The sequence below is a fragment of the Agelaius tricolor genome, unplaced genomic scaffold, assembly GCF_023055355.1.
Source record: "Agelaius tricolor isolate 1412-34295 unplaced genomic scaffold, bAgeTri1.0.p SCAF_8, whole genome shotgun sequence".
NCBI classification, from domain to species: Eukaryota; Metazoa; Chordata; class Aves; order Passeriformes; family Icteridae; genus Agelaius; species Agelaius tricolor.
The window spans coordinates 26,556,752-26,571,296 of NW_027269268.1; the positions used below are offsets into that span (position 1 = coordinate 26,556,752).

At 36.4% G+C, this 14,545-nt stretch overlaps 1 protein-coding gene across 15 annotated transcripts in view; it reads right to left on the reverse strand.

The window, feature by feature from the left end:
- NEK1 (NIMA related kinase 1) overlaps nt 1-14,545 on the reverse strand; it is a 44,042-nt gene that overhangs the window by 17,375 nt on the left and 12,122 nt on the right. For 12 of the 15 annotated variants that reach the window (XM_071432046.1, XM_071432052.1, XM_071432051.1 and 9 more), the window contains 8 exons: nt 13,592-13,652; nt 11,825-11,982; nt 9,515-9,574; nt 9,327-9,374; nt 9,163-9,234; nt 6,019-6,200; nt 5,805-5,936; nt 2,402-2,504 (listed from right to left, as the gene is read on the reverse strand). In XM_071432046.1, the coding sequence (XP_071288147.1) occupies nt 2,402-2,504; nt 5,805-5,936; nt 6,019-6,200; nt 9,163-9,234; nt 9,327-9,374; nt 9,515-9,574; nt 11,825-11,982; nt 13,592-13,652 (816 nt within the window). The remainder of the gene's footprint in view (nt 1-2,401; nt 2,505-5,804; nt 5,937-6,018; nt 6,201-9,162; nt 9,235-9,326; nt 9,375-9,514; nt 9,575-11,824; nt 11,983-13,591; nt 13,653-14,545) is intronic. The other 3 variants (XM_071432060.1, XM_071432050.1, XM_071432053.1) reach the window with 2 other exon arrangements.

Below are 14,545 nucleotides of genomic sequence, written 5' to 3' on the forward strand. Positions count from 1 at the left end.
TCAACCTTTAAGAAAGTTCTGTATAGAACAGTATAAGAATCATTTGACTTCATGTTTTCTGCTTGGATTAAAATCAATAATACTTTAATTATTTTACTAATGACATAACACTTTTTTTTTTTCTGAACAGGTTAAAAATTCCTTGATTTGTTAGTGCAACATACAATAAAGACAGCAAGCACACAAACATATGATAGACCTTCTGCCTCATAAAATGCCTGGGACTTTGGCCTTCTCAAGCTTGTGGGTAGAGAGCCATCAGTAAGTAAATAGTCCAGTGAGGTTATTGACTGAATCCAAATATTCTGGTTAAATAATCCCTCAGATTGAGAAAAATTAATAGCTCAAGGAAATAGCACACTACTGCACTTCAGTGGTTTAGCAACCAGGGGATCGGAGAACAAATTAAGGAATTTTGTGCAAGGGTAGTTCCTATACATTCATAAGGGCCCCATGAATGCTGGTTTCAGCCTGAGCATTAAATGTAAAAGAATATTTTCCATATTCATCTTTTCAGAAAATATTTGGTTTTATTTTTAACTTTTTAATACATATTCCTGAGCTTTACAAAAGCTTACTGGCACTGTTGAAGGAATTTCCTTGTTCTTGGTTCTAGCATTGAAGTTATTTTAGGTATTTCCATCACTGATGGTGATTTATATCACTGCTCTTAAGAAAGAAACTGGAAGCAAGATTTTTGAGAACTGATTTTCTTTGTAGATTGTTTATTTTACTCATCTGCTACATTAAATTTTCAAAGACCAGGACTCATGTTTTGCAATGCCACACAGCTACAGTGAAGTAGCAAATTAGGTCAGCAGCTGTCTTAAAAAACAGATGTCTCTAAGTACCATCAACTCAACTACTGAGTCAAATTTAGACTGTCAGTTGAAAATTAAAATTGACAGCAATTATATTTTATAGAAGCTGGGTAAATTAGTGCCAGTCATCAGACAAAAGGCTGACTATTAGCTGATGATTTCTCCTTTCAGATCAACATAGTCCAAACAACAGTCCCATCCCTATATGAGAACAACTGCCAGCTAGTCAAATTAATTTCCTGCACAAATAGAAGGAAGCTGCTGATAACTTCCACTTTCAATGACAAATCCAGAGAAGGACTTGGTACTCTGACTTCAAGTTCTAAGTCTTAAACATCTGGAAGTTACTTTAACTGTTCAGTAACCTCCCTGTTTTATTATGGGAACCATCTAAGATTAAAACATTTAGGCTCATTGAACACATTAGAGAAAACTGAAAAACATTAACATGAATAGTTGGGTATCTTAAATTAACTGATCTCATAAATTCATATCAATGCGAACAAAATCAAGAACAAAATGGAAGCAGTACTGGTACTGCTAACAACTTTCCAAGAGGGAATGGTACTAACAACAACTTGCCCAAGAAGAGGTAGTCACAAGAATTGCTCTTTTTTTTTTTTCAAAATTATTTACTGGTCTTGAAGGTTTTAAAAAACAGAACCATAGTTTTAGAGAGGAAGACTCATTTTACAACATATATACTAATCTAAGGATACTTTGCCATGAAAGCAGTGAATCAAAGCACCTAAAAATTGCTCACTCTAAGTGAAATAATCCCTGACATTAAGACCTGGCTTTAAATCATAATCTGATTATCAGGTATAACTCAGGAGATGCTGCTATAAATCTGCTGTTGGTCTCATCTCACTGCTACTCCAGCACAGTCAGTTCAATTTCAGCAGCTGACAAAGATATTGTCACTGAATTGGATATGAATAGTGTGGAGAAGCACTCAAAAAGTAAAACCCTCCTTGTTATCAAAATACATAGTCATTTCCAATATTTATTTTAAACAAACTTCCTAAAGGAATAGTGAATTTAGAACCATAAGCATAAAGATCATTTTATGATACTATCTTCTACTTAATTTCTAAAGAGTAAAGGTTTTATAAGATTCAACATTGACAGATATGGATGAATTTATAATACCTTTTCAATAAGCAGAATGTGTTTCCCTAGCATGCACCACTATGTCTGATCATTAGCTGTATCAGTTTAATCAAACTTCATTTTTGGTTCAAGCTACTGTATAATATGAAGTTTAATTTTAACCAAGACTCTAAAGTATAAACAGAAAAAGAATGTAAATGAATCTTCTAAAATTGACAATAGCAAGTTAGACACGTTCAAACAAAGATAATTTGTTAATAAGCTTGAAGTAATGAGAAATGTACTACATGATTATGTTACATTTCAATAAAATTAGCAAGAAAATGCAGAAAACTTATCTCCCATTCTCTCTGGTTTTTTCAACACTTAAGGAAAATATTTAGTCAGCATTTCACTTATGATGCTACTTCAAAGACTCACAAAGCATGCTGAAACAGTAATACACACAGGAAGACCAGATTTCATACCATGTGTCCCTGAGCTCGAGCTTTGTTTTCCATGGCTTCTCTCTTTCGTTGCCAGAATTCTTCAACTTGCTTTGCTCTATCTGCAGCTATCCATCCTTTTTGCCTGAGTAATTTCAACACAGCAAGATGAAAGTCTCTGAAATATGACACTGTAAACACCACCACCCCCACTGTCCTCCCCCCTGCACTTATTCTAACTAGAACACGCAGGGGAAAAAAGTAACTTTATATGAGTAAGACATCTTCAAAAAATGCCTTTCATCAGCCAAAATACAAGTCACACTTGCACAAAATGGAGGAAAACAGGCTTAGTAAAAGTGAGAAGAACTATTAAAAAAATAAATCCAAACCACTGTATTGTTATCCTTCCAGATCCTTGTCATTGAAAGAAAAATGAATGTCAAAACACAGTCTTGGTATGATTGTTTCTGGAAGTATCTCAGCTTGTTTCATTACTGTTATGATTTGTGAAAAAGAAGATTCCTTCGAGATTTCCCTTCAGAGATGAGCAAGAACTCATCACACAAGCCAATCAGTAAGGTCAATACTGTGACAGCCTTTCAAGACTGTCCTATATTTGCAGTAAGAGTTTCTACCACTTAGGGAATTACTACAGCGCTCAGTGTTCTCGCAATTCCTTTTAGAGAATCTTGGGGGATATTTTTTGTTTGTTTTCAAAGGGTCCATGAAGGAATTTTCCTACCCTAGAATTAGCCGTAACAAGATGATTGTTTTTTGACAAGTTTCACCCCAGGTCAGGGACCTGCTTGGGAAGACAAGAAGGCTACATTTAGTTTACCATAACTGAGCATCCTGCAACTCTATGAGTACATTTATAACATCATAGAGAAACCAGATTCTGACAAATTTGTCAGAAGTAGACCCAGAGAAGTTAAGTACTAAAATAAAACCAAAACACTGAGAAATGGTTTAAGATATTCTACAACTGGTAGAACGATAAGGCCTTTCCAAGGTTCCCTGAGCCTCCTTTAACTGGGGACAATTGAGGGTTTGGCAACAGTCAGGAAGAAACTGGAATATGCTGACAGCAATAACCCATTAGACTGAAGCACTTAAAGAAAGAATCCTTTTGCAATACAGGAAGCTCTAGTAATTCATAAATAATTAGCACACTAATTAAAATACTCCCATTTTATTATTTTGACCCTTCACACCCCAATCACAAAGGAAATGAATTTTTTTCCAGATGCTATAATTCGTTAAAAGGAAGCCAGAGATAAAACCACTTTGATACAATAAAACAAACACTGCTCTAAAAAGGCAAGACAATCCACACAGGTGTTACTGGTAAAGAAACAAACACTTGCCAATCCTTGTGTACACATACCTGATTCACCAAAAGATTTTTACTCTACCTTTTAACTACCTATGAACTCAATTGGTGGATATGAAATCTGAACAAAGCCCTGTCATGCAGCTGAAGTCTGCCACATATCATGAACCTTACAGTGTTGGAGGAGAGGTCTTTCCAAAAATACCCAAACCAAGACAGTCCTATTTGTCTCAAACCAAATTCACAGGAACAGCTTATCTCAAAATTTTATAAAAATGATTTTTCTTACTCCAAAGATGAGCAACTCATTTTCCTAAAACATTTCAACTAGATTTCTTCTGGGCTTCACTTCTGCCTGAGACAATTTTTCAAGACTGTTGACACTGAATATATTTAGCTTTACAAAAGTGGTAGTACAATGAAAGACTTCAACTTGAAGATTTCTCAGCTTCTTCAATATATGCCCTAAATTGACTATCTTTAACAAAGTTCTTGTAATTTAAATTCTTTCTTTGAGCAGAATATCATGATCATTTGCCTTCAGCAGGAAGAATTAAGTCCAGGATGGAAATACAGCTAGGCTGGCTATGATAATAAAATTGCTTCTAGGTAACCTACAAATTCTTAACACACTTAAGATGCTAAGAAACAGCACTTTAATTTACAGCTAACAGTAATCCAGTCTATAAAGAGAAAAAACCCAAATCTCTACCTATTTTGGAACTTCTGAACAGTGTTTTCATTGAGTGCTTCCGAATTCATGTATTTGAGAAATGCTGAATTGGTTTCTCTTCCCAGTCTGTGTTATTTATAATCTGCAGTACTCTGCTATAGTTTCTCTCAATTTTAAAACATTTAAAACAGTTTATCCAGGTACAGACAAATATAATCTAATATTTTCAAATGTACGAGTCAAACTATTTCCTAATCTAGGCAAGAGTTGGGGACTGTGTGCTTTGTGCAAAGCACTGAGAATAAACAGAGGAGGAAATACATTTAACTACTGCTGGCAAAAGATGCCTTCCAGTACTGGGTTGTACCAGGTAGAACTTTAATTATCTCACAACAGTCCAACCTACTATAGGGAACATAAAATATACCTCAGAGCTTTCAGAACTGTAATATCAATGTTAAGCACGATGTTATTTCTGCAAATTTTAAATTAGCAAATAACCTATAATTGCAAATACATATTATATTAGAACATAAAATTGAATTAATTTAGTTTACAAGAATAAATGGTTTCTTTGGCCACTTCCTTTTTCTCACATTAACTTCATTTATTTCTTCCTCCATGGAACACATGATTGGCTCTGCAGAAGTTTAAATAATAAAGGAGAAAATTTGTGCCTCTAGGAAAGTCAGTTAGTAATGTTCACAGTACTAAACTTCCAAGAAAATGGTATTTTCCCATTTCCTAGTCACAGCCGCAAAGAGAGTTCCTTGGGCAATATTATGAGATCTAAAGGAGAGCAAATAATTTTTGAAGAAGCTATTTGAAAGAGTGAAAACATTAAAAAGAAAATCAGTACTTGCTTACAATCTTTTTATATATAAAAACACCCTATTTACAGCAATTAGACTCAGGTCTTCTAATTCACTATTTGAATACCAAATTAGAGGTTGCACACCATTACAACACCTGGCATTCACATCTCAGTGAAGAGAGCTCCTAGAAGTTTTCCACCAACAATTCTGGGATCATTCTAGATGCTTTGCAATACTACAGACACTTAGGTGCACAGAAGGCAGGAAGAATAAGATGATGGGAGAAAGAAGCATCTTGTCAGGTAACACAAAAAGTCAAACTATGAACAAAGCAAAGGAGGAGGCTTATGTTGTTATCTGCAACCACATGAAGCCAACAATTTTGTCTGAAATCTACTTTAGGTACAATTGCTTAGTAAACTATTTTTTCCATTATTGGAAAAGTCAAGATCTCCATTGGCTCTAAAAGAATTGTGGTCTGTGAGGGTCTAACACACAAACAGACAGCACAATACCAATGAATAGAAGTGATTCTGAGACATGCTCAACTACTAAATGAAACCAGACACAGAACAAGAATCTAACATGGAGGGACAGATTCACAGATTATCATAGTCCAACCTGTTTGCATTGGCTTGTTTAGACACTTCCTTCAATCTTTTCACTTTTTTCCTAACTGCACCAACATCGGGTAAATGGTGATGACCTGCAGATCCCTTAGGAACTCCTGGACGTGTTCCAGGTGGAATTCCTCTGTAGATAAATACGTACAGTAACTTTCATTACTTTCATCTAAAGCAGAACACGTGTAGCTTCTAATGGAAGGTAGCCATACCTTTCAACAACTCCTCGGTCTTGTAGTTTAGCTCTCAACTTGGCTTCCCTCTCTTCAGCTATTCTGAAGACATTTTCCTTTTGCTGTTGCATCTGGTCAAAAATAGCATGATAGTGTTCATAGCGTCCTCTGGAAGACACAGGAAAAGGACCAACACCACCTCCACCGACATAATATGGTGCCTGGAAGCCAAAAGGGGTAGGGTGGAAATCACAAATACCGCTTTTAATAGGCTCTTCCAATTTTTAACTCTTCAGCAAAGTAATAATACTAACATATTCTGCAACAATTATAAATTGGTCCTAGTTTTCTCCCTGGCATGCTCCTATTTTAACAAATTACAAGATAGATAATTTTTTTTTTATTAGGAGTCCAGAATAAAACACCACTTTAGCTTCCTTTAAAAATAGTACAGTTATACATGAGTCACCTCTCACACATTTTGGAAGTCACTGAAAATGACTCCATTGAAGTGTAAACAGAGATAGATAATATTACATGGCCAAAATCAAAGTTTTAGCAAAAAAAAAGTGATACATTTCAACTGAAGTAGTAACAAGTGACTTATAGCCAAACACACATTTTTTTTCATGAAGCTGGAAAAAGTTGAGCACAGTTTTAAGTTTGCTGAATGGCACTATGTGCAGATTTATCTGAGAACCCCCATTGCCACCCAGCCTATCACTTAATTTCCATCACTAGACTTGAGATGCTTCTCTACTAAAGTTCAGACCAGGAGAACACCTACCACAAGGCACTGCTTTGTGCAAATTATATGTAATTCTCAAAGTAGTAGAATTCCTGCAGAAATTTCAAGTGAAAATAATGAAAAAAATAATGTTTCAAGCAGCTGTGTACAGTAATAGCCAAGGATGGATGCAGAAAATGTGAAACTGGCAAAACAAGGTTAAGGTTGTCAGCACATGCATAAAAATGTTTCCTTTATGCCTGGGGGAAGCAGTCAAATAGCCCATGGTAGTAAATCTATGGAATTTGTTTCACCAACAGTGTCAATCTACCTTCCAGAGTGGTCTGAAGTATTTAATATCAATTCAGAAGGTGAGTACAGATGTGACAAGTTTAAGACTGCCTGTTGAGAAGTTCTGGAAGACACTATATCTGACAATGGAATTTATCTCACATTCTGAGTTTCAGTTGTTCAGTACCATCAATGGCTCCCCATAATCCAAATGAGAGTACTAAATCAAGGATTTATCTAGGCATTCAAACAAATATGCAGGTAGACTGTTGGTCTGAATAAAAATAACTATACAAGACTATGATTTCTACAAATGAGGGAAAAGTCTTAACTTTAGACACTATTCAAGGTTTCATGTACCATTATTAGAGTTCAGTTTCCAAAATCTAAAGAAATTCTAGAGAATGATCATCATTCTCCAGGCAAATGATATGAAGCAGGCACTCATCAACAGTCTAGAGAAAAGTTACAGCACCTGCTAGAACCACAAACCCAAAGCCAAACACATGCCACGTCTTTCTCTACTCTTCCTCAGAAACAGGTGCCAGCAATCAGACCAAAAATAAGAGAGTGCAGAATCATGCAGTGCATGACAGTTGTGCCTTTGTAAGAGGTTGTATGGCTTATGTTATTGGAAAGCTTGACCAATGCTATTCAACGGCACTGTCAGCGAGTTGCTGGATATACTCCTTGCATGCTGGAGAAAGGAAAAAGATAATTAAGTCAAGAATATTATAATAGTATAAATCTGAAATGATGGCAAACTAGCAGCCTGTAGTATGATTTGCACTCAACTATCCAATTTGAAGAAGACATCTCAATGATTTTTCCACCGACCAAGATGTTTTACACCAATGACACTTGGTGAAAACAAACACACTCACTGGCCTCAGTTTCCCTAGATAACTGAGAATACAGCTAACAATGCATCTGGAGCTACAACAGAACAGCTCATATGTTCACAGTAAAACTCTGAGTTAACAGGAACACTGTGTTCAGGAACACACACAGCTCTCATCCAAATGTGAGGATGCATGCATACCATGTTGTATGGGAGCTTGTACTGTTGCCTGCCAGCTTGATCTTGAAGGAGAGGAGGACAACATAGGAAGCAAATTACATTTTTCCTTTTATTTTTCCATTAAATCAGCACTTTGTAGTTTTTAAAGTCTAGTATGCTTAAGTTTGTGTTTATATTTAAGCTTTACTTACATGATGTGTGGCACACATCCAAAGATGATATCTATTTTGAAAGGAAATATTTAATAGGCAGCTACTGAAACCTGGTTGGTGTTTTTGTATTCCTCATTTTTGTACAGAGAATAGTAATAAAACCTCTATCCATTCTGACTTTATTGCTCAAAGCTTGCTTACAAAAACCCTACTGAACATGTTTATGCCCAGTATTTTCACCACAACAAATCCCTGTGTTTCAATCCACTTTCTATTGTCAGATAGACTTACCATAGTACTACTTAAATTCCTGCACTGGCTCTGTCTGATACCCAGACCCTTATAATCAACTAAATTGATGAGACTACTTTCCAGGACAGTTATATTTCCACAAAACTATGACATGCCCAAATAGGGAAAAGGAAACAGTCGTGGGAATCAGATTAAATTATGTTCAAAGTGAATGGCTAAACAGCACACTGCATTAAAAAGAATTAGATTTACTCAGAAATTTTTACCCCCCTCCTGAACACCTTATTGATATATAGAAACACTTACGTTGCTAAATTACAAGGAATGTTTAGAAACAAGTGTTTAATATTGGGAAAGAGGTCCATTACTATAATATGAAAACCTGGGAAAAAAAAATTTAAGAACAAACTTGAATGTGAAAGAAGCTGCTCATGCATACACTCAGCACAGGAAAGTAGCAAAAGCAGGTGTAGAAATAAGAAAGTGGTGCATAAAAAACCATTACTAGCAGAAAGAGAAGAGATTCAGAAATTAAGAAACATTAAAAATGAAAATTGCATGTAATCTCCAAAAGGCCAGGGAGGAGCTGTTACAGTCTATCTCAAATTATCCACAGATTTATAATGGACAGCCTCAAGAGTTGACCTCCAAGAGCAAATCCTTCTGAAAAGAGAAGACCATTTCATACAATCAAAGGTGGGGGAAACACACTGCACCACATTTCTGCATCTGCTGCCAACCTTAACACCACTTCCACCTGAACCAAGCACATTCCTCCATCCTTGTTCCCTGGCTCTGTTTATTCGTTCCATCTGAAGGAGAAAACAATACAGGAAAACAAAATTCAAGGAACCACTAAGTAAAAATTGAACTTCACTCTTAACACATTTTAAACATATTTTACCCTTTCTTTTTCCAATCTTCTCATTTCATCTGCCTTCGGTAAACTGATCTGCAATGTGTAAGGATTAAACATGTTAAGGAACTGGGAAATGAAACTACTGCATGTTCTTACACAACACACCACACCACAAGGTATTTCATGAAAATTTCTATGGGGGAATAAAGAAAAATCTGAAGACTCTTGTCTACCTGCTCTCTCTGGCGTTTTTCTTTTTCAGGCAATTCTAACCTTTTCTTTTTTGAAGGTTCCTGAAAAATAAGCATATAATTTGGTATTTATTACTGAGCCATTACTCTGTCAAGATGGGTTATTGAACCAATTGCTGTCCATGAAGATTAAAAAAAAAAAAAAAAAATCACTGCTATATAATGTTTGGCAAAAAAGATGAGGAGGAAAGGTTTGAAAGTTGTATTTTGTCATTCTTTCTGTGGACTTGGCTTTTGCTCAGTTTGAAAACAGATGATTTCATGATACCCCAAACATTTTTGCTCCTTTTTTCTACTGGAATAATTTTCATCAGTGGGGTTGGAAATGCCTGCATAAAAGGTGAAACTTCAAATTAGACAGCATGATGCCAGAATGAGAGAAAAATTCCATCAGAAAACATATTCTTAAGTCACAACTGAGTGTGCACTAATTGGGGTTTAAAATACTTGATATTCAGGAGGTTTGAAGTGAAAAGCACTGCTAGGATACAGGGGTACTTGTTCATCCTGTACTAAAAGTTCTTCAAAACCTGAAGGCAATGATTTTTAAATCTGTTTTGTCTTAATGTTTCTTCTCTGGTAGTATCACTCTTCATTACAATGCTTTCTTTATAGAAACTCTTTGAGGGGGTCTAGATATTAAGATTCTCTTATTTGGAAGGTTATCCTGGGGGTTTTTTGCTTGATACTTCATTGGTTCCAACTCTAACCAAGGTTCTTCTCACCTATGACAATACAGTCACCACTGAATACCTGGTAAAGAGGCAGCTATAGTTAACAAAATGTGCTGTTTAATCTTAAAAAAGCCATCATTAATTTTAAAGCTTTTTTTTCTGACCATACTAGAACACACAGAGCTTCACAGCACTTTCTTTTGACAACATGCAATCCTGTCAAATGGATAATTTAAAATCAAATATTGCAGATGTTGGAAACCTTTAGAGACTTGTAATAATATAATGTTAATGCAGTATTACTAATTAAAGGAGACAATTGTTACATGCTCCTCTGAAAAGCCAGCTAAGAGCTGCAAACTCAGACTCAGAGAAGAAAATTTATATTGTAAGTTGTAGCCACTGTTTCTATCCTGCATCTTATGGGGTATCATCACTAAGTACAGCTCACAAAAAGACTGTCCTAAAGTAGCATTACTGATTCCTTCCATGTGGGAAGAGGGTATTTCCTCAGTCTCTCCCCTGCCACATTAAGTCTCAGGGTAAGTTGGGTGGGTGTTGGCTGGTGAAACCCATGACAAAGACCCATAGATGGCTTTGCAACCAAGCCTTAAAACACATAAACCTTGTGATTTCATAAGGACACACAAGAAGTCTGCACTCTCCCTTTCTTGCTTTTTCAAACTGTGTTTCAAGAGCCAACAAGGCTTGTGTGATCACTGAGCTTCTCTCTAAACCTCTCATAACTGTTGAACTTCACAGTTAATTTGGATCTCCAGGATAATTTTCTATCCACCAACAACTTCCACAGATGGATAGAGGTCTTAGTGCTATGTTCCCTGGAGTGCCATGGGAGAAAGGAAAAAAAAACCAAAACAACCAAAATAAACCCCACAACAACAACCATGTGACTTATTCAGAGGAAAATCTCAACTAGTTCTCTTGCTGAAGCAGCAGCCTCTTGGTTCTAGTTGTCTGGCATGTGCATATAGCTCAAAACTAGCTGCAGCAAAAACAACTCCTGACTATGCAGTAATTAATGGAATAAAGAGAGAAAATAAAAGTTTTATGTAATCAGGAATACAAAGAAGACAACAGAAAGAAATATTAGAAGTACTCTATGACAGTATAGAGAAAACTTTCTCATTAGCTCATGAAATTACATCTGGGAAACTTCTCTTTCAATTACATAGTTTCTCTGCCTAATAACACTTTGTAAAATGGCTAGAAAAAGTTTGCCTACTTTTAAAAAAATTTGAAATTATTTTGGAACAAAGAAAAAAGATGCAAAGGTTCCAGTGTCAATGATCTTGGTATACCTGACAGCCTTCCAATATTCCTATGAGTGGTTAACACCAACAAAGCAAATGAAAACACACAAATGTAATTCAGCCTTGGAATTAAAACCCAAGCCTAATTAGGAATTTACAAAAATTATATTAAAACCAACTAAACAAACAATCAATAATGAAGCAAGCCAAGCATTTAAACTACTAGTTCTACTTTCTCTGCAGGTGCATGAGGCATGTCCACATACCAAGACATTTTGAAAAGGAAGGCACAGTATTTAAATAAGGTATGAACAAAACAGCTCAATTTAACTAACTTGGCTTCTTACCTGTCTAATTTTAGTCAATGGCTTCTTCTCATTAGGCTTTTTAGGTGCACCACAAGACTTCCTGATAGTTAAAGGCACTCCATATTTTGCAGCAGGTTTGGTAATTTTCTGAGCTGGTACAACTGAAGTCAGTGTTGGTTCTTGAACTGGTCTTTGAGCTGAAAAGAAGAAAAACCCCACAATAAAAAAAACCTGGTTTTGAGCTACCCAGGCTGGCCAGTGTATGGTATTTCCCTTTCCCAAAGTCTTAGAAAGCAAAACTAGAGAAAAATAGGTGAACCATGTGTCAGGGACCAAATCTGTGTCTGAGGCCCTGCAATATTTGGTCTGCTGTTGTGCACATCCACAAGACAATAAGGAAAACTTTAATGTGTAACTGGTGGGAACTTGACCCTTGAAAAAGAAACAATGCATTGGTCTATCAGTGGGAACTTAATCTGTGAGAGAGGAGCAATGCACAATGGAGCTGTTGGTAGCATGGAGGTGGGATCACGAGCCACTCTGGCCTCATCTCACGTGCTGTAGCTGGAAAAATTCCACTCCTGAGGAGAAGCCTTGAGGTGTGGGTCTGGGCTGGAGGGGTGACAAGGATTGGATGCACACTGTGGATCCAGGGGATGCCCTGAAGGTGCACTGCCTGCCTGCCCCCCTGTATGAGCCCCATGCTCTCCATGTCCTCTGCCTGCCCAGTGGCTTTGCAAGAATCAGGGGTTGGTATGTATTATTTGCTACTGCTAGCAATAAAAGCAAACTTGCTCTGCAGTCACAGCTGGGTCTCGGGTTTGGTGTGTGTGGGCACCCTCCTGAACCTGTAACAAATCACTAACACTTTATTCACATAACCTGTATTAGCTTGTCTAATTTAATGTTTGATAGGAAATAGAAGAAAACAATTCCTGTGCTTTTACTTCTTAATCCTTCAAGCTGTATAACAGACACTTCATTCAGCTGCCTTGTTTAACTGCACAGTGCTCATGTACACAGGGAAGAGGTCTCCTAATGGAATGGAGAGACAGGCCCTTCTCCACTAACAATACTGAACTGAAACCTGGAATGCTAATGTCACTCATAGAAGATGAGTTCTAAAAGAGCTTCAATGGCCTTCAGGGATATTGCTTTCCCCATAGAGTTCCTGAACATACACCAATATTGTGGGTTTGATTCTGGGTTAGCAGGGCTCTCTTACCACAGAATAGGAGGTCAGCAACACTATCAAAAGATACCAAAGCCCTTGCCAGAGCATCAGATAATTACAGGGAAATAAAATACCTGGGAAGGAAATCTAGGGGAAAAAAAAGGCAAACTAATGCAGTAAAATGAAGTAACACCATCTTGACAGAATTAATCTTTGTTAACACTAGCAGAAATTTTACTGAATTAGACTGAAGCCAGGGCTTTAGCTTAGAATCTCTAATGAAGCATCCCACATTTTTTTGGAAGAAATCATACTTCTCATTAGCCATTTTTCATTACTAAGGGATAAAAATAAGTCATACAATCATCGCATATGAATTAGTTCCATTATTTGCAGTCTACACTGTCTCCTTAAATTACAGGCCCATAGCTTGTATTTGCATCATTTGTACCCAACATATGTCCAGCTCCCCAGGGGAGGGGAGAAAATTCCTTCTTCTCTCCTTTTTCCTGAAAATCCTACAGTCAGGTATGAGAGCACACACACACAAAAAAAAAAACTAGTAAAAGAACAAAGCTACAAACATGATCTTGACAGAGCTGAAAGGAAAAGTAGTGTAGACATCAACTTACCTGGTGAAGCATGTGGTCCAAACTTGTGGAAAATTTTGTGACTGAATTCTTCTGCAATAAGCTAAACAATTGGAAGAATTAGTCAATAGTACTTGCAACCAAAGCTAGGAATAACTCATTTTCAGACAAGCATGCCATTAGCAGTAAGCATCTAAGTAAGAGCATTTACTGTAAATTACACAAAAATAAATACTCAACTCTATGCATTGAATCTAGTATTACTAGAATCTAGTATTACCAATATGGAGCTGGAGTATTTTCAAACATTTTTGGCGTAATTACTCAAGTAATTTTAAAAAGCAATTTAGCCTGACTTCTGGGTGGCACATGTTATCTCATTTATGAGCTAGCTAAGAATCTAGGAAAAAAGTTAATGTGAGCATCAACACAATTTTTATGCATAATTAATTTTAGATTTCTGAGTAGCTGCCAAAGTTCATCTCAATTTCTCATAGAGCTAGTGTCAAAAAATAGTTCTTTAAAAATGCTTGCAGTTTTAAAGTGTTGCTATCCTTTTCAAGATGGGAAGATGACCACATATGTGGGTATCTGGAAAAACACATATGGTGTGCTGTAAGGCATATAAAATTAGAATAATAAAATATGGAAAGCAGTCCTACTGAGGTGAAAAATTTGAGACAAGACAAAGAATATTCAAATATTAATAGGCCATCATCTTAAATACTGTAGGTAGTTCTGAACCAAACACCTCAAAATCTATATAGTAGAAGTGAAAAGTATTCAAGGAAGAGCAGCAAGGATAAATGAAAAGTGTCAGTTCAGGAATAGTCTTCACAGAATCTTGAACTACTGAGATTCCTTTGATTTGTCCCAGTCAGTTACAATGCTGAGGAGTTAAAGCTTAAAAAAAAACCCAAAACAAGAACCAAAATGCAGAACTTAGGGCTCTGCACATAATGGCAAAACAAATTTTTAATCTGGAGAGTCTGGCAT